Source organism: Ursus americanus, chromosome 1, assembly GCF_024610735.1.
Source record: "Ursus americanus isolate L20-20 chromosome 1, mUrsAme1.1.p, whole genome shotgun sequence".
Lineage (NCBI taxonomy): Eukaryota > Metazoa > Chordata > Mammalia > Carnivora > Ursidae > Ursus > Ursus americanus.
The window spans coordinates 85,846,402-85,867,632 of NC_142127.1; the positions used below are offsets into that span (position 1 = coordinate 85,846,402).

Consider the following 21,231-nt stretch of genomic DNA (forward strand, 5'->3'; position numbering starts at 1 on the left):
ATTTGCTTTTTAAAAAAAAGCATAAGGAAGCTACATCATCTTAAAGTTATAAGTTTATTTGGGACCAAAATTTCAGAGACCTACTAATTTTCAAAGGTTGGCTCTCTCATTTAATAGCAGAGCAATACTTTGTGTAGATGAAATTTACTGCTTGTCTTCTAAGTCAAAAGAAATTGGTAAATTCATCCAATAGAGTAAAATGGAGAGCAACACATGTAATTCTCATTCAAACCCCATTGGTCATCAAAAAAAGATGCTGATTTAATCAATAAGAAAGTATTTTGAAATCTTAATAAAAATAAGAATTAAGTTTTTCAGAGATGTGTGAAGAGATAGTCATAAGCACTTGCTGTTGATATATATGGTTATTTATATGAAAGAATAGCAATCAGAAAATTATGTCAATCTTTTCCCCAGGCTGCTTATTTTGTTCCCATTCTGTGAAAAGTTTGGACATCCTAATAACTTAAATGTTAACAAAAGGAGAAGCAAGTCATTTTTTATATAGTATTCAAATATTTATATTTTATTGTAAAATATATTTATGAATCAAATTGGCTATTTCTATTTTTAAATCAATGTTGATTACTCTGTTTTTTAATCAGATATTTTCAATCTATGTGAAATTAATGGAATATGTACATTCAGAACTTGGTATAATTATTGTTAGAATACTATGCTTAATGACATTTTAAATAATCTATTCAGGAATTACATGTTATAAGACAATTGTTTTTGTTAAATTGTGTTATAACATTTTAATAGAATATTTAAAGTATAAATATATATCACTTATTTTTTGTTATTTCACATTTTTAAGGAGGCATAACTTTAACAAAAACATTAGCAGTTTCTATAAATTTTCATGGTACTGCTAAAAATTTATCTCTACCATATTTTTATTCTATTGACCAAATTGTGGATAAATGTTCATCCTAAATTTGTCATTAAGATTCTGCATTGGGATGACAAATGATTTATATTCTGATTTATTTTTCATTGCCAATCACCAGGATATTTAGAGAGATACCTATAGACATGTCTGTAAATACTCCACTTTCTAGAGATGCTACCAATAATCATACTGTATTTTTTTTTTGAAAGTGCCACCTCTCTCACACCAACTAGATACTAATGTAGTAATTGACCCATCCTGGTAAGTAATTCTGAAAAATCTTCAGGCCTAGAAAGGGTTTAGCATCTCAATTCCCAGTAAAGCTAATTTTAGGTCAGACACTGTATGCCATGTATAACCCCATATACTTAAAATGAAGTTGAACATGATTATACATTTATACACATTTTAGGAATAAGTTATTATATATATAATCACAATATCACAATCTTCTGTAAATGAGTTCAAGTAAACCTGAAATCCTCACCATAAACTTACTAAAATCTGTTCTATCAAAGACAAATTTTTGAAACACCTGAGGCATGATTCTGAATTATATAATCCTATCATTAGGTTCTAATATTATATTCTCTATTTTATTGAAATTTCAGAAATTATCAAGAACCTTCATAAATGTTTCTAATTATGATTTTTACAGATTTAACTTCAACAAAAGATAATGGTTTAAAGCTAAATCTTTTCCTTTTTCTTTATGAGCTTTGATTTTGTTTCATTTCAAAAATAGAAAATAGTATTTACCCCCTTCCTATCTGTTGCATGAAGACTACAAGAAGAAAGTTATTTGTTTGACTCTTAGGAAAGTCACAAATAGCAATTGTCTATAGAATGAGGCTAGAAGTGGAATCCATATGTAATGCTTCTGTCAGCAAAGACTTAGTAGAAGAGGGTTTATAATAAATATTCACATCTGCTTCTTTGGACACTCTAATCCATCCTAAGGATCTTTGCTGTGTCAGGTTTTGTTCTAGATGAAGAAGCCCAGTAGTTATAAAGGTTTGCAAATAGGCCATATTTATCATGGTTAGCTTTACTTTTATAACTTTTCTCTGTTTTCGAAATATTCATGATATTTTGGGGTATATTTTGTGATTAAATATTTCACTGTGACTTTTATGACATCATTAAAGAATTTTTACTGTGAAACAAATTTTATTTTCACAATAGATCACCTACTTAAAATCTGTCAAGAAGGCATCATTGATAACTATACTATGCTGGATGTGGAAAACACAATGACTAAAAACCCAGGCTCTGGATTCAGTGATTGTGATTTAATGATACCTCCCTCCATACCCCCCTACCGTAAATACCTCCCCTTGAGCAAGCTACTTCACCTTTCCAAACCTCTCTTTGTTCATCCATATAATGAAGTTAATATTATTTTATCATTAGATCTTGTAAGGATTATATTAAATTATTCACATCAGGTACAAAATCTAGTATCTAGCATGCTGGCAGTATAATCAATTTTAAATATTACTGGAATGATAATACACCTTCTAAGTATGATTAGATAATCCCATAGATAGTCCTAATATCATACTTCTTTACCCTACATACTGACTCTATATAAACATATTCCATTATTTTTACTTACCTCAATTCTCTGATAGTATGCTACCAGACTTCTTTAATAAAAGCATTAGGATTGGATTGCTGATATATTTTTCACTTGAAGGAAATTATTCACTAAAAATTATACAGTATAAAAATTATGAGAATATTCTGTGCTATATTTAGCTCTTATGTAATATAAACTTAGTTTAACAGAATTTTGAATTTTAAATTAGAGTAAAAAAAACCCTAAGTCATCCTTGAACTGGAGGTATTTATTTTCACTTCAACTCCAAAAAAAGTTCATAAGTGTCATAATTTTAAAGCATAAATGTATATTATTATAACTAAAGATTTTGCATAATTATAACAAGTTAAAGTATATTGCAAAATTTAACATGTAAATTATCCATTATATAGGGACATAGATGTTAAACCTATGCTTTGGACATTTTTCACAAATAATTCACTTGAAAAAGAAACTTGCATTGCTTAGTTGCTTTCACCCTCATCTTCTCAAAATTATTTATTAATCCCATATAAAGAGACTAGGAGGTCATTTGATAAAGTAGGTAGGGCATTAGGCTTTACTTCCTTATTTTAAAATTTTATAATCATTGACCTGTCTTAATTTTGACTGGAATTATTTCCTATACAAATGAGAATTAGCTTATATTTAATGACTGGCATCTAATATGAGTCTGTTGAATTAAAATTGAAACAAAACTGTATAATCCATTGCTTAGAAACTGTGACTGCTTGAAATTAAACTTTGATATTCTCTCTCTCTCTCTCTCTCAGGTCGAGTTTTAGCTCAGGCGAGTGGCAGTGGGGTTATCCATTTGCTAGATCTTAAATCTGGGCAGATTCACAAACTGATGGGCCATGAGAGTGAGGCTCACACAGTCGTGTTTTCTCACGACGGAGAGTATTTGTTTTCCGGAGGCTCTGACGGCACTGTTCGAACGTGGTCTTGACGGTCAGCATATCCCACTGCGGACGGCATTCCCTTTAAGGCTTGAAAATACCTTACGTAGTCAATCCCAAACCAGGAAATATCTGGTTAAATATGCCAGCAGGTAACATTTACAATTTGCTTTAAAACATGCTTTGGGCACGTATTTTAGTGCTTGTACTGTTACCAATAAAAAAAAATAACTTTTTGCTCATTTATTTGTGTCTGGGTCTTTTTTTCTTTTTCATTTTGGTAAGAATTTAGAGACAGAGCATCTTTGCTTGGGGTTTGAAAGAAACAGCTTTACAATGACGCCTAATGACAGACTAGATGAATTACAGGAGATTGATTTTGAATGTTAGGGAACAAACTGCAGAACAGGGCTACTTTTTTTTTTTTTTTAATCAAATCCAAGCTGCAGGAAGACCTGAAGTTTAATCATGTAGCATGGAGAAAGTCTTTCTGCAACCAAAGGGTCAAAGAGAATCGGGGATCATACATTTTCACAGATTCTTTGACAGTGATTATGCTTTATCTATTAATAATAATCAGGACTGCAGATGGCTTAAATCTAAATGCAATGCTCTTCCAGAACTTTCATCTCTGCTGACCATCTAAGGATGCATTAGTTATAATTACAATGTTTTGTATTTTTTATTGTAATTTCAATGCCAATAAGTATCTCGTGTGTAAAATGTCTTTCCCACTCCTAATGCATGCATCGGCTGTATAAAGTGCGACTGCTTTAGAGAACACTCCTAGCCTCTTCTAAAGAAGCAGCTCCGGATTTCGACCGAGCTGGGCTCAGAAGCCAGTTGTTGGCGCTGTCCGTGGTGCTGAGGAATTCCCGGCTGCCGGCGAATGAGCTCCAAATCAGCAGTCTGCAAACTGCTCTCAGTGATGCAGAAACCCAGCTAAAGTTGCTCCTTTCCTTCACGTCCACAGTTAGTATTTTCTGGTGTGTAAGAGGGGATTCAAGCAACATATTCTGGATGATGCTGATGGTACCGCCAGCGGAGTGGGCTTTAAGCTACAGCATGCTATTGCTGTTTGTGATCCTCAGAGCCTAGCCAAGCCACCTCTACAGCCGTACCAAACACTGTGTAAGTGAACTCATGTGTGGAGGAGGCGTCATCAGCTGGTAAATTTCATAGAAGGATCTGAGAAAATGCTAAAAATAAGTTCAACATGATTCTGCTACTGGGGTCTGGATTTCTACAGGACCAGCATTGCTTCTTGCTTTGAATTCTGAAGACAGGTCCAAAGCATATTTCTTATGTGTGTCTGCTGTGTTTCTCTCTGGAAGGGCGGGAGACTGCTTCTTGACTGTGTTTTGAAATGGGAGGTAGAGAGAATGGATTACCTTTAATTCACGCCTGAAAATGTATTCTTTGGATAATTAAAGAAGAACTGCTTTCCTAAAACATACCTGATCTTTTAGTTCATATTGGTCTATGACTCCCACCACCACCATTAACCTCCAGAGTGATTAGGTAAGTGTATCTTATGACATGAGTTATGTTTGTTTTCTCAAAGAAATAGATGCAGTCATTTTAAATCATATGGAGCAATATGGGGAGGGGGGGAAAGTTTAGCTGGAAAGTGGTCCTCAGTTTAGCAATGTTTGCTTACTTATTAAAAATCTTCAGATAAAGGAAGATTCTATTTCATTTCTCTAACATTTCTTCTCTTAAATAGTGTTTTTTAACTACACTAGAGCAGCTCAATTATGAAAAGGGATTTTTTAACAACCTAAGAACTTTGTTATATTAAAAGGAAAACCTTCTTTTCTCCAAGCAGATTTAAAATTGTATTTCATATAAAAGCCTATTTAAGGTTTATATAAAGTACACATTACACCCCTATTTTTACCTTTAAGTTTACATTTACCACAACCTGATATATTAATGCCTACCTGTAGCTTGCAAAGAGATCAATTTCTGTCTATGTCCTTCTGAAGCAGAATGATATGTGTATTTTATATGGCTTATCTTACATGTATTGGCAGACACTACTGGAATACTATAAGGAAGCACAATAGCTTCCTTTCTGCCGAGATAAACTTTCTAAATATGTGAGAGATGTATTAATGCATGGCTTAATCAGTAAAAATATATTTATGATCTTTTCAGAATCTTCTATTATGTTTGTGGCCTCTGTAGTAATTTAAGAGAAAAAAATGCTTTGTCAAAGGGAGCTTCCAGCTTCTCAAGTAGAATTATAGCTTTGCATTTTTTTTTGTTCTGTCATGACTCATTATTTTTGACATATTTTAAAATAAATCTCTCTCTTTTATCATTACCTACCCAAAAGGAATTCTAATACCAGAGAGCAGTTTTCTCTTAAAGGAGGACATAAATATACTACCTTCCATTTTACTATTACTTGGCATAAGATAATTTGCATATCTTACTTAAAATGCAAATGTAATAGTTGAAGTGTCCTTATGCCATTTTTATCTTGTTTTTGAATTAACATCTGTATATATTATACTGAAAAGAGATGATTTATCATTACTATTATATTCTAAAAATATAACAACAAATAACATTTATAATTTATCTGAAAATGTTCTATATACAATCTTAGCAATATTGGCATAAAGCCAATAGCATTTAAATAGATAAATGAACTATCTGACAACACTTTTTCTTATCTCTTACTCTCTAAAGTCACAGATTCTACAGGGCTTTTGGATGAGTTAGTCACTCTAAACATTTAAATAAGAGCCTACTACCAATACTCCACACCAAGCACTAACACTAAATAAAGCTTATAAGAGTCAATGTCACCAAATTAATCAGGCATATTTTCTGTGAATGGCAACACCACATTAGTATTTTAAGGAATTTCAATAAAGTTTTATATTGGCATTTTTGTGCAAATTGACTAAACGCAAATATGTTTGGGATGTCAAAAGAAAGGTATGCTCTCAAGACCATGTGAATGGTATATATTTTATATTGAAGTAATTAATTCAAATAGTATTCCATAAATACTAGATTCAAGTTGCCACTTAAAAAAAAAAAATTACAGGTACATCGTTCCTGCCCACTAGGAGCTTACTTCCTGAGTAGAATAAAGTTGTGGACAATGATACAAATAAATTTATTTTTAATAAATCCTTTTCAATATATGGAGTTCTCTTGTACTATTTAAATTTTTCTCTTAGTCACTGTGAAATGATTACACTATTTTTCTTCCTATCTATGTTTCAAAATCCAGATTTATGTTTTCTGAAACAAGTAACCCATTTGAAATCATTGTTGTTCTCCAGTTATGGGAGCAAAGAAGTAGGAAGGCCTTTATACTAGCTCAACTCAATTATAATTTATATTCAACTATTGGTCTCTTCCTTTTCTTTTAGAAGTAGATGTTTTCTCACTAATCTCTTAGTTTTTATACAGATAATTATAGCATATACATTCTATCTTGACTAATTTAATGATAAAGAAAGACAGAGAATGTGAGTTCAAACATTCTTGAGCCATTTGTAACTACTTGTAATCACCTTTTGAGGCTTAGTAAAACCACTTCTTACAATTTAAACAAAGCCAGACCTTTGAAATTCAGAAGGTAAATTGGAGCTTAAGATTCCCAAGTGAAATAAAGGACAAATTTTAATGCATATATTTTGAAGAATAAACTCTCCAAACTTCATAATGAAGTGTAGATAGTTGCATGAACTTAGTCTATTTAAGGTCTTAGTGTTGTCCAGATAGATCCCAAATAAACAGGTTAAGAACATGGGCTTACATAAATCCATATTCTCTTTATATATGTCAAATTGTTCTTTTTAAATATTTATTTTCAGCCTACCCCTCTTGTATTCCCATGGAAGGAGCTGAGTATATTTAATATTAGGAGCACATCCAGAAGCCTTTGAGGAGGGGGATGGCTCTTCATATTCATGAAGCTTGCATACTGCTGTTGGTCATCCTTGGATTGGTCACCTCTGCTGCCATCAGTCATGAAGACTATCCTGCTGATGAAGGTGACCAGACCTCCAGTAATGACAATCTGATCTTTGATGACTATCGAGGGAAAGGGTGTGTGGATGACAGCGGCTTTGTATACAAGTTGGGAGAACGATTTTTCCCAGGGCATTCCAACTGTCCATGTGTCTGTGCTCTGGATGGACCTGTTTGTGATCAGCCAGAATGCCCTAAAATTCACCCAAAGTGTACTAAAGTGGAACACAATGGATGCTGTCCTGAGTGCAAAGAAGTGAAAAACTTTTGTGAATATCATGGGAAAAATTACAAAATCTTGGAGGAATTTAAGGTATGAGTTACCCTCCATATTTATTGAATACTAACTTTTCACACCACATACTTAGTAGATTACTATATTAAAATTAAAGTTGGAAAAACTTATTTTTAATTTCACTTTAATTTACATTATGATTCCAGTTAGCCTAAGTACCACCGTGGTCAATAAATAACCAATTGGCTTATTGATCAATATCTTTAAGGTTTCACAATAATCTCTTCCTTCAGAATTATTTTGGGCACGCTTAACACCTTTTTTTGACCTTAATCATTTCTTCTGTATTATTACAAAACATGTTTTCTGAGGGAAATAATTTTTTGTAGGCTATGTGTTTATTTAAAGTTAATGTTTAAATATTGTGAGGGTTTTTTTTTTTATTATGTGTGTGTGTGTGTGTGTGTGGCTTATTAGCCTGTATTTGGAGTCATTTAACTACAGTCTAGAATTATATTTAGTGTGTGGAAATGCAAGTACCACTGGGACACACCTCTGAGCTGTGGTCTATATATTAAGAATATGCACTGGGCCTACCTATTGTAGAGCACCGTCCCCATTCTGTTCTCTGCTCATTAGATTTTTCTGCTTGCAGGACCCCAAAGAGAACGAAATTTTTGTCATAGTCCCATTGTCAAAGGTAGTTAAAAAAAAAAGACTATTTTTCCAGCGTCCATAGTATTTCATAGTCTTTCTTTTATGCTTGTGTCATATTTTAAAGTAATTTGGAGTTCATTTTTATCTCTGCTTTGAGTCTCTTTTCTCAAATGGTTAGTTTTAATTATGATGTCCTACAAGCCAGATCTGAACCCTGAGGGTATAAATTATTATATCAAAATGTTCTCCTTAAATATAATGGCAGTTTGTGCCTTGGAGTGTCCATCACACTGATGGCTTGATATGAAAGATTTTCATTTCATCTAATCAAGTTCTCATGAAAGGTGCTTAGAACCTTATAAGCAAAAGAAGATACAGCTAGTTTTCAGTGTGACTAAGAGAAGAATGTTCAGTTATTAGCACTAACCCAACTTCCTTCTCTACAACAGTCAAATGCTGGAAGAAATCAATATGTGGAAAAAGGTCTAAACAGATCACGATCAGAATATTCTATGTATTGGCATTTCATCGTATTTGGTCCATTCCAGGTTATGGGTTCAAACCAGTTGTAATTTACCCTAGAATACCAAAGCACTTTAACTAGATTCCTAAGGACATGAAGGGAATTTTAATAACTATCGTACTCAACTTTCTTATGCATAAATGTTATTCTAGACTTTTCTCTTTCATGTATCGTACGTTTGTTGCACAATTTTGAGAAGTAAAAGTTTGAAAGTCTAGTAAGATTATGATTATTTATATCAAATAATAGTTAACAGTATAGTACATTTATTAACAGCTTTATGGTCTCTAAAATATTGGATATATTTTGACATTATCTGTTTTCACTTTTAGAGTAATGAAAGTAAATGCAAGTACTCAACACAATTTGATTCTAGACATGGTGCTAGAATCATGTCACTCTTCTCTAACATATATACTTATTGAGAGTAAAGTGCAAAGACACTGTAGAATAGCCTTAACCAAGCAAAAAAGTATACTGAATAAAATTTCTGAGATTTATATAATTTGGTCATCAATATTTAATAAATAAGAGACTGATTATTTGAATTTAATCAGCTCACTACTAAAAATGCTACAGTTTTTCCTCTATTTATTGGATTTTTATTTTATTACAAAGGTAATATCTATTTCACCATGTTAAACAATAAGAGATATATAAAGAAAAAGAAGTACTTCACTCTAATTATATGTCCCTGTTATAGTCAATATACAACCTATTGATGTGCATAACTTTTCTACCTCTCTATGCCATGAAGGAAAACAGTTATCATTTTTTCACAAGGATTTAGAATTATAAAAGCTACAGAGATTATCTAGGGCAAGCTCATAACAATGAAGAACCAGATCCAAGAAAGTTTGTTACTTGTCCAAAATTGTCAAGTTATTTAAACTACCTCTAAATAGTGCCATTCTAATAACCCCTCAGAGAACCTGGGCTCAGGAGTCAGATAGATATGGATTCAAATCCCAAATTTATCACATATATGTAAGATTTTGAAAGGACTCCTCAAGTTTTTGAGCCATGGTGGCATTGGCTATACAATGGCCATAATAACCATCACGTTTCTTGGGAGGAGATACTAGAAAGAGTTGAGATAATTTATGAAAAAAAAAATAGCAGCCTTGTGATAATTGGTACACCACAGATATTGTCTAAATGGTCATTCCCTTCCTCCTAAACTCTAATGTCCAGGGATTTACTCTAAGTTCATAATTCCTCTATGTCTTCACCTACATTTTATAATGGAAGCTCATCTTTTAAAGTCACTCAGTTGAAAGAATTCCTTTTTATAAATGTTCTACTTATCTATATGAACTATATATACCTAAGTAAATATCAGCCATAATATCATCTTGATTCTCTTCAAATTTAGCTTGCAAGAGACAAGTAACTAATTTCAAAAGACATATGGAACTTTCACATAATTATCTTAGCATGTTATTAAGAAGGTTTTATATATTTTTACTTATAACATATTCTTCCAACAAACATTTGGGGGCTATTTGGTGTACAAGATACTGTAGATGTACATACACTGGAAAGTAAGATACCTAGAAGGCAAAATCTCCACTCACAAGGAAGGCATGAACAATATGGAAAGAGAATGGAGGGGAAAAGCAGTTTAAAGTAAAGTATGTGATTGTGAACCTCAACACTAAGTCATTGTGGTGTCAGAAGCATATCAACATGGTGTGAGGTGTGGTTAAACAAACTTTCTTTTTCTTCATCATGGTCAGAGTTGAGGCTGTTCTTAAGGAAGTAATTCAAATTGATCTGGACAGATTAAAATTCAAAAGAGGAAACTTCTTGAACAAGATGAGAGATTACTATGAAATCTGCAAAGAGAGGAGGGAGATGGGATAACAGGAAGGTGGATGTTACTAGGATGCTAGTATAATAAGAGGTAAATTTGTACATGTGTTTTGGACAGTAGAGAGAAGAACTTGAATACCAGGCCAAAATGTTTAAATTCAGTCTAAACAATAACAAGGGATAAAACGCAGGTTGTACATAGAGATGACCTAGTTAAATGTGGTTTTTGAACAAGATATTCTTGTATCCAAGTATAGGATTGAATAGAGGTGAAGAAATTAATGGCTGAGGAGGTAGGGCTATTGCAGAAAACAGAGAATGAGATGACCAGCACGCATGAGGATAAAAACAGGAGAGTCTTCAAGATAAAGATCTAAATTCCCTACTGTAGTCTTAATTCTACTCATTGACTTCTCCAAGTATCCAAACTTTAAGTGATTTCTCTTCCCTGCGCATTTGCAATGCTGTCTTCCACTTTTTCACCATTGCATACCTGGTGTAAGTCCTACCAGACTATTTCAAAACCCCACTTAAATCTCATCTCAACTGGACAGCCCTATTCTATGCTGCATCCTGGGCTGGGTCTCACACCTTTCCTGTATGTTCCCACAGCATTCTACACACGCCATTGTAAACAGGAACAGAAATCATAACCAGATACTATCAAGGCCTTCATGTGTATTACAACTTATTTCATTTCATAATAACACTGTGATGATGATACTTTAATTAGCACTGTTTTAAAGATAAGAAAACTGAAGCACCCAAGTGTAAGGTAGCTTGTCCAATATTACACAGCTCTGAAGTAGAACTAGGATTCATATCCAGGCAGCTTGACTACAGAATCTAAGCTCTTCACCACCTCTGCTGCCTTGATCACACTGCAATAACAGAATGTGAAACTACCTGTCTCTCCCACTGGACAGTGGACTCTTTGAGGCTAGGGACAGTGTTTTCTGCTGTTACCAACCCCAGCACCATGCAAACCACATAACAGGCATTCAATACATTTTTGATGAGTGACATAACACGTCAGATCTTAATTAAACCCACAGAATAAAAAAGTTAGAGTTCCTTTAAAATGCCTTGGTTTCTTCTTGTTTATGTGTTGATCTCTTCCTTTTAATTAAAGAAGCACTCAAAGTTCAGGTAAGGAGTACTCTTTGGATCCTTAAAGATGACACACGTTGCTCATTTCCATCTTGCTTTCTCCTCCTCCTCATTACCCCTTCCTAACCAAGGCTCATCTTGGATTCCATCTCTACACCAGTGTTACAGTGATCACACTGTGGGTTAAAACAGTTGTTCTGTCTCACTCTATAGAGTTGCAAAACATATGTCCCTTCTTAATCTTTTCTGATCACTATATTTAAATGTAAATTGATCCACATGTATCACCGGATGGGAAGAATAATGTTATTTGTAAAGATTTTTTTTTAACATTTATGGATTTAAGCTTTGAAACCGGATTTCTCTCTACTCTTTTTGAAAACTCTAAATTTTTCAGTGTTCTGGTAATATTGTATTAAGATAAAGGTCACTGCATAGTAGGTTCTCTCACCTTTCTTTTATGTATAGCCAGGCAAAATGACACTGGAACCTACTTTTTAAGACATAAGGAGCATAAATAATAAATTACAATAGCATTTCCTACAAGAGGAAAGTTGATTGGAAACATAGACTCTATAAGCTTTGGCTTGGTGGTTAACTGTCTCATGCTGAGTTTCCCAAAGGGAGAAATAATTTATTTTGCTCAGTAGTTTTATAACTCTCATTCAAAAAGAATTAGCCTTTTTGGATTTTTTTAATACTTTGAAACTTACACTGATTTAGTTTAGGTCAGACACTGAAGGTTATACTACATGCAGCTGAAAGAGCCTTTGCATTAGCCTTTCACATTTTAAAGTGATTTTCTGAAGGCAACACCCAGTGTCCCTAAGTCAGGATTTGGATTTGCCCATGGCCTGCCTTTCTCAGTGGGCACTGGCCTTTGTGCTTTTCCCACTCTAAGCAGAAGATAGTTGACCAGGTGGCTGATTTTTATTTTTAAAAGATTCAGTGTTCTGAATCATGTTCTCATGCTGCATATTTTCTACATATGTGGTCATTTTAAGAAAATATGTTTTCATGCTGGGGTAAGCTGCCTAGTGTTTGCCCTAGAATTTATATTTAATATTTAAATCTTGAAGAAAGCAGCTAAGTGGACAGAAAAGTAATCACTTGGAGTATTTTGACAAATCATCACACCCCATAACAAATGTCAATGCCAGTTAAGGTTTAGGATTGACTTGCCTTCAATGGGTATATTTGCAGAAAGACAGGATTTCCAGCTTTCTCACTAATCTGTGCCCCCATCAGGAATGCCGAATATGGTAATATTAAATCTGTGAAAATGTTTGGATAGAAAGGATTATTGAACTTAGGTCTGTGTGATTTGTTTGATGTTGGTTTGTTTTTAAATGCAGAAAGAATGAAAGGCAACATGTACCAGGAGCTAATCATCAAATATCTGAAAGAATAGGAAAAAAATGGAAGCTTGAAGAAATCTCATTTGAGGGACTGAGTTAACACTTTACAGAAACACAATTCACTGCATCCCACCTACCCTCTGCCACTGGATCAGTTTCTATGAAAGGCACAGAAACTAAGATTTCTGTACTAAGCAAAGGGGTACAGAATGCATCTTTCCAGAGGTGTGAAGGTTTTATTTATTGTAATAACAGAGAAATAGGTAGGTTTTGAGAATATGAGTGGGATTTTTAAAGATGTCTTCCAAGAGAGGGTTGACAAATTCTCTACACATGGTTAAAGCGGTCACCAGGGGCATTTGTACAATTCCATCCAAAGAAAGTCCTAGAAAACATCATAATTCCATACAACAAAGATAAGTGAGGATCATTGTTGAGAAGTTGAGAAGACTAATTCCGTAAGTGTTGACTTTGTAAAATACAGTTTGTTTTACAGAGTATCTTGTGGTTTTTAATGTTAACATTGCCTTTGAGTGATTTCAGGAATGGCTTCTCCTTTCAAGTTGCTACAAAATAACAAAAATTAAGTAATGCTAATCAGTAATGCTTGTTGCTTCTCTGAGGGTCAGCCCCAGCATGAAGAACAAAGTGGATATTCCCCACGGGGAATTCCCATCTTTGTAGGCAACTGTGGAACCTCTACTTAATTTGTATAATCTCTGACCAATTTCAGAGATTAGAAGTCAATTTTGTTAAAATTAAATTTATAAAGTTCCTCTCACCCTTTCTCATTATTTTTATATTGTGCTCACTTGGCATTTTTTAACTCTATAGAACTGCACTAAATGGGAGCAGATCAGATTTTTTAAATATTTTTTCAAAAGCTCGGGATAATTGGGAATCGTCCTCTTTGAACACCTTTAACATGAGGGAGTAGAATTGTAAGAATAAATGGCTTCCAAGTAAACCCCTGAATGGAGTAAAATAGTCTGTTTCCAGTCAGAAAAAGTCTCTTGCTTTAAATTTTAAGAGAAGTAATGGTCAGCTAGCCCTTCGATAAGAAGGAATAGGTTTTTTTTTTTTTTTTTCGGTAGGAATAGTTTTTTATGCTCACCCACTGATATTTATTGCTGTCCTTCATATTGCAAGATGCTGCTGTTAATGGTGATAACTATGTGATAAGTATGACTACAGAGATTTGTGACTGGGCTTCTGTGCCCCGTGCACAGGGGGTGATCGGTATTTGATTTGCAGCCACATCTGAGATTTGCGGAGCTTGTCACTGTTAGTGATTACCTCAGGCTTGAGGTCAGCCATCCGCTGTTTATAGACATTGCTGCCCACTCCTTCCTCTCCAACAGTGTAAGAAAATGAAACTGAAAAGAAAGACCTGGTAGTCTCCCTTTCACACTTTCACTCCAACTGTACAAGAGTTTGGATATGTTTGACATTTGCCTGTTTTTAACGGTGGCTTTACTCATCAAAATACATAATCACTGTGGTATGATATTAACAAGCATAATTTTTTCTATTTTCCACATCTTATTTCATAACTCAGGTCTACATTTTATGCTAATTGTGTAGATTATTCTAACATACATCATCTCAATGGAAGCTGTTCCATACATGCAGTAATTTGAGTGTGTGTGTGTGTGTGTGTGAGAGAGAGAGAGAGAAAGAAATCTGAGGAACCAGGAATGTTCTTAGTTGAAGAAAATCTTATTGTAAGATTAGGTAAATCCTTTGTTTCTACTCCTCCTTATTCACCCTGACCATATTTTTGCTTAGTTTTCTTTTCCTACAACTTGATTTATACATCTGGCAGTATGTTTTATGAAGGGCAGCACAAGAAAAACTTATTGGTTTATTTTTTTAGTTGTGCTTTGCCAAGCTTTCCAGGAAGAGCTTGAAACAAATAACTAAGAGATGGTTTGAAGCGATCAGTAGGTTGGCTTATCCGCGGCATCTTTCTCAAAAAATAGCCATTATTAATTGGAGACAGGCTTATTTTAGAGTCTGTACTTTGGACTTTTATCATCACTGCTGATTAGCATCAGTAATTTCATTCCAACACACCACCCTTTGTGGACCCCCTTGCCTCCAGCCTGCTGTGTTGCATATCACAATAAGGCTTTCTTTGCAAGGATTTAATGACACCATGAAAAGAGTGAATAAAGTACTAAAGTAACAAGAAAAATCATTCATCCCCAAAAAAGTTTTCAGATGATAATATTTTATGCCTGTAGAAAGCTATCTAAAGTGGAAAAAAGTCCTCTGAACACAACTCTTAATTTCCCCCCATAATGTCATATGACCATAAACATATTTTTAATTGTTCTAACTATAGGATAGATACAACAATGTCATCATATATGTCTTACAAAAAATTAATAGCTCTGAGAACTTGAAAATTATAATATTATATATCAATTTGTAACTTAACAATTCTACCTGCTCAAAGTTTTGTTGTTGTTGTTTTTTAATTAGCTGTTTGGGATTTTTCAATCCATTTGTTTTACTACTGACCTGTGACTATCATTGTTACTTCTTGGCATGAGGCTGGATTTCTAGTATGAGTTTGCATGTATTCTTCTATTTATAAACGCAATCATTATGGTTTCTTTTTTGTAATTCAGATCCTTCCTACTTTTAAGAGTTGACCATAGAATTTTAGATCTGAAAAAAAAACTTTGAAATTATTTTGTCTAACATCCTTATTTTACAGATGATAAAACAAAGGCCAGCTGAAACTTACTGAAAAGACCATAATGATATAGCTCATTATTTGCAAAAGCAGTATTAATACACTGTGGTCTTTTTTTCTACATTTTACTATCTTCAGGTTTAACAAGAAAATGTCACTCATTTGCATCTTCCTTTCCAATAAATGTGTTGGATGCAAAGATTTATTTCAGCTAATTGTCTATAGAAATGTGATATCAGGACCTATCACCATGACAACCCAGAGTTACAAGCAGACAAGAACAATAAAATATTGGCATATCTAAAATCAGTCTCTGACATAGAAAGAGTACAATTTGCAAAAAAAGAATCTAAGTTTTTAAAGGCTCTGTTAAAAAAGGGATCCTTTGTCTAAAAATTAAAAATTCTATAATTAAACCAAGTAATATAGGCCAAAATAAAATAAAATCCAATTAAATTAACAATACCTGTTTATTTTAATGGATACTACTTTATATAGTAGGAAATAACAAAGCAACTAAATTAGCTGTTCTTGCCATATATTTGGTGATTTTAGGAACTGAGGATTCATGTTCTTGATGTCACTCTGCAAGCACTTGATGTCACTCTCATGATAGGGCAGAAATGGATTGTGAAAAATGGATGAGGTATGCAAAACTCTCTAGTTCCATGCCATTAGAACAAAGGACTATCCCTAAACTGGCATATGATCAGTATCATCTCAGGAAGGAATGTTTCAGAAATTCAGATTCCTTGACCTCTCCCTAATTCTGATTGAAATTATTTAAATGTATGTGTTTCTAAAGTTTCCCAGATTATTTTAATGATCAGCTGGATTTGGGAATCACTGTCAGGATGAATGTAGCCTTTTTCAGACTCTTTTCTCGGGAACACCAGCACTCTGTGATATTCATAGTAAGGATTTCTGATTTCTTTTCATGGTCAGGTAAATCTGAGAAATGATGTATCCTTTAATGGCTCTTAGAAATGTGAAGTGCACATTAGTATATTGACACTGCTTGAGCATTTTTAAAAGGTTTGTTTGAGAGTCAGTATGTATTATTCAACAGCTCTGAGCTTGACAGGGAGGTGAAAACTGGATTTTAGAGTAGGCTCTACCACTTTCCAGCCAAGTGACCTTCTATGCATTACTTTACCTCTGTAGGTTTTAGTGTACACACCCCTCAAGGAGAGAGAATAGTAGAAGCTACTTGGCATCCACTAAGGGATTCATAAAAGCTACCTGACATTTTTACAACTATTACCACTAAGCTGTATTTAATATAGGATTTCACAAATTTATATGACAGAGGAACACTTTTTTTCTCAGAACATCTATTAACATCTTAAGGTTCACAAGAGTTCAATGAAATACAGTTTAAGAAATACTTTACTGATGATTCAAGATATTCTAATTTCTTTATTTGATTCTTACGGGCAGCTAATGATAAAAATCTATATGTCTCAGCTAATCTTTTTATCTTCTGGTTCTTTTTAAAGTTCCTAACATTTAAATTAATATGACTGTTTACGGTAGATAATTTGTGTTTCGTAAAACAATTTAATCAAAAAATTAGTTCTTCTTCATCATCATGCCAGTTACATATAACCAAAAATCTAAGAGATTGACAAACTATCATCCATGAGCCAAGTCCAGCTCACCATCTGCTTTTGTAAGTAGAGTCTTATTGAAAAACAGCTATGCTTATTCAACCCCGTACTGTCTATGGTGGCTTTTCGCCTGCAGTGAAGAGCTGAGTAGTTGCCCCAGAGACCATAGGACTCATATGGGTCAAAAATATTTACTATCTAGTCTTCTACAGAAAAAGTTTGCCAACCCCTGATCTATGATAAAATTATTCTTCTCTTATTATTCTCTCAAACTGTGTTGTCATCATATCTTTCCAATCCGCATTCTTGAAGGTTAAACCTTCTTTGTATACTGATAGATAAAGGTACAACTTCACTTGAAGGTGGTCTCAGGCATCTCTTTTCACACACGTAACTTTAAAAAAGCATTAGACTCACCTATTTTAATTGTTGTTACACATACTTGACAACAATAATAAGCCATATATCTCTTTGCACACTTTCCTTCAGGTAGTACATCTTTGTTCTTTGCATTGATGAATAATAATTTAATAACTTCCCAATGAGAATTCTCAGATGAGACAGAAAAGCAAAGATGATAAAAACTTCCATTATTTTGCTCTACCTTGTGCTCTCCTTTGGTAGTGTGACAAGTCAAATAGGTATTTTTAATTTGATGTAATAAATATATTTCATGTAATAATAAATGAAAATATGCATACTGTTGCTTAGGTATTCAGTTCATTATAACTTTCCAAGTCAACTCACACAATCCATAGTTTGAATTCATTAAATATTCTAAATATCACTGACATGTGGAGAAGTGGTAGGTTTTGTGGGGTTGTACCAAAATATATCAGACATAAATCTGACCCTCAAAATTCTCCTAGTCTATCAAAAGGAATAATACAGTTATCACCAATAGCAGGTGGTCTGTGATGACTGTACTAGGAACTTATATGAAGAAAGGGGGAATTTCAGTCTGGAGGACTTAAGATATCTTAAGAGTGGGGATTTCAGCACACTGAAAGTATTTCAGACAAAATTGGAACATTGGCAAAAGTAAGTACAAAGCACATGCAGAGAAAAATGAGTTAACCCAATGAGTTAAGCCAGACCATAAGGTAAAGAGGAAACAAAACATGAGAGATCAGAGTGAGAAGGGGACACGGGTCCAGCTCACAAAGTGAATGCCATGCCAGGCGGAGGAGCTTTGGCCAAAGCCTGGGCTGAGTGGGAAGCCTCTAAGGGGCTCAGATCAGGAGGTGACACAACCAGATCTGTGCCTGAGGAAAACACCAAATAATAGCTGACAATTTTATAAAATATTTTGCACCTGTGTTCCCTCAAGAATCATTTAGTTCTAAGATATTTTTATTCTCATTTTATAAATGAGAAGGAAGGGCTTCTAACTCTAGTGCTCCTCTCATTATACCTGACCACCTTGCACAAGTTCACTAAGGACATTATGCAAGACATGGTTGAGATGGCTTTGTTTTCATGTGTCTCCATGCTCTATATTCTTCTATGGGTGTTCAATTATGAATCTGAAATATCTCATATTAAGTCCTGTATCTTTCTGGTGGAAATGCATACATGCTAAGATGAGGAAAATTCTTTCTCTGTCTCATGTTTTACAGGGCTCGATTTCTTTCATTTTAAAAACTCCCATTTCTCTGAAGAAGTATGAATCTAAGGCACAGTCCTATCCATTAAAAATTAATAACAGCTGTATTCTGAATGCAGTGAGAACTGCCCAGGAATATTTTTGCAAAGTTAGAGGGTTTTTGTAAATCTATACATCAGTGATATACAAATTTAAAAACAACAACAACGCATGGATTTTGATAATGATTTTTGCAGCCTTAGAAATACCATAGTCATCACAAAAACTTCTAGTGGTTACCAAATTAAATCATTTTTCTTTATAGTGAGAGATGAGCCACAGCTCTCTGAAACTCCATTTATTTTCACTACATATTAGTTTTATTTCCCCTTCCTAAATAAGACAGGGGGAAAAAATTAAAAGTATTCAGCCTAACTTTAATTTTCCCCAAACATTAAAAATAAAGTCTACTAAAATAGCGAACCTTTGCTGAGATTTAGAAAGCTTCATTAGGGAGAAAAAGGACAATCACAGAGAATCTTCCTTTTGTTAATGAGACTCTAGGACATTCATATTGAAGCTAGAACATACCTAAATCAAGATTCAAAAAAAAAAACTTAAAAAGTGAGCTGAAGTTACCCTGTTAAATATCTGTTTGGGCCAAGAATTTGATTAAAGACTGAAGTTTCATCTCTGTAAATAAGAATCTAATTAAATATCTAAAAATGTTGCCCAATGTCATCCTCATCTAACCATAATATGAGTGCATACATTGCTACATTTTAGAGATGCAACCCAAATTGCTTTTAAAGCTCTAAAACAGGGGCGCCTGGGTGGCGCAGCGGTTAAGCGTCTGCCTTCGGCTCAGGGCGTGATCCCGGCGTTATGGGATCGAGCCCCACATCGGGCTCCTCTGCTGGGAACCTGCTTCTTCCTCTCCCACTCCCCCTGCTTGTGTTCCCTCTCTCGCTGGCTGTCTCTATCTCTGTCAAATAAATAAATAAAATCTTTAAAAAATAAATAAACTCTAAAACATATATTCTTTACAAATCAAGATTCAAATAATTCATAATGGAAACAATCATGAAATAATTTAATAAAAATAATTTATAATCAATATATACCCTTGAGAAATACACGGCCATTGAAAATGGAAGAAGAGAAATAAATAAACAAACAAACACTGGTCAAGTTCAAAGCTAGGATGACAATGAGGGTCTAAACCAATACTACATAATTTATATATTACACAATTTCCTTTCAGTTTCCTAAGAATCCAGTGGCAAAATTAGAGCCCTATTAATATTATGTTATTACCTCCACCTTACAAATGAGAAAACCCAGGTTCAAGTGGTTTAAGTTAAAACAACAGTCTTTGATGGCAGGATTTGAGCTCCAAATGTGCTCATTCTACATTGTCATACTGCCGAATCGCACTGGGCGATAGCACTAGCCATTTATTTTTGAGAGAGAAAGAGTGAGCAGGGGAGGGGCAGAGAAAGAGAAAGAATCAAGGCATAGAGTCTGACTCAGGGCATGATCCCACCACCCTGAGATCATGACCTGAGCCGAAATCAATAGACACTTCACTGACTGAGCTACCCAGGTGCCCCAGCACTAGTCATTCTTACACAGTTTCAAAACTGTGACTGCTTCTGCTGTGCCTTGCACCAAAACAATATATACCAAAGTCAAAAGGCTTATCAAGACATTAGTCAAGATTTTTCAAATTAAAATATACCTTCATTTTATTGCCCAGAAGCCATCTCAACATATTTTTGTGGAATGAGGTAAGCTATGAATTAAGCATCAAATAATGAAGTATAAAATTCAGGAGGAAATTGCTGTTTGACCTTAAAATTGGAAATTAATATATTTTAATATTATTACTTATAAAGCACTTCACTATATTAATTTTTAATTACTGCCTCTTCATAACATGTAAAAGTACAATGTTGTCCACAAATGGAAAAGGAAGAAAAGATTTCAACTTTTAGTAAATGTTTGCCCAGAGAAATTCTGAGACAGTGGCAGAGACTTCTGAACAAACCATCTGACTGGCACTCCCAATACCAATGATTTGGTTGTTCCAGGCCTAGAACTTTCACCTCCTACACCCCGAAGAGCCCTGAGTCCAGTGACATCCCTGCAAGGCACCTCCTTTCAATGTTTCTCATAGGGTAGGACTGATTCTTTCAGGTTGTAGAATTCTAACGGTGATGATGTATTCACCCCCAC

General features: G+C 34.1%; 2 protein-coding genes across 2 annotated transcripts in view; both read left to right on the forward strand.

Annotated features, from left to right (window-relative positions):
• SPAG16 (sperm associated antigen 16) overlaps positions 1-3,577 on the forward strand; it is a 920,765-nt gene extending 917,188 nt beyond the window's left edge. The window contains exon 16 of the mRNA XM_045806664.2: positions 3,272-3,577. Within this exon, the coding sequence (XP_045662620.2) occupies positions 3,272-3,447 (176 nt within the window). The 3' untranslated portion in view covers positions 3,448-3,577. The remainder of the gene's footprint in view (positions 1-3,271) is intronic.
• Positions 3,578-7,319: 3,742 nt separating this feature from the next.
• VWC2L (von Willebrand factor C domain containing 2 like) overlaps positions 7,320-21,231 on the forward strand; it is a 147,349-nt gene continuing 133,437 nt past the window's right edge. Inside the window, exon 1 of the mRNA XM_045806140.2 lies at positions 7,320-7,709. Coding sequence (XP_045662096.1) covers positions 7,320-7,709 — 390 coding nt within the window. The remainder of the gene's footprint in view (positions 7,710-21,231) is intronic.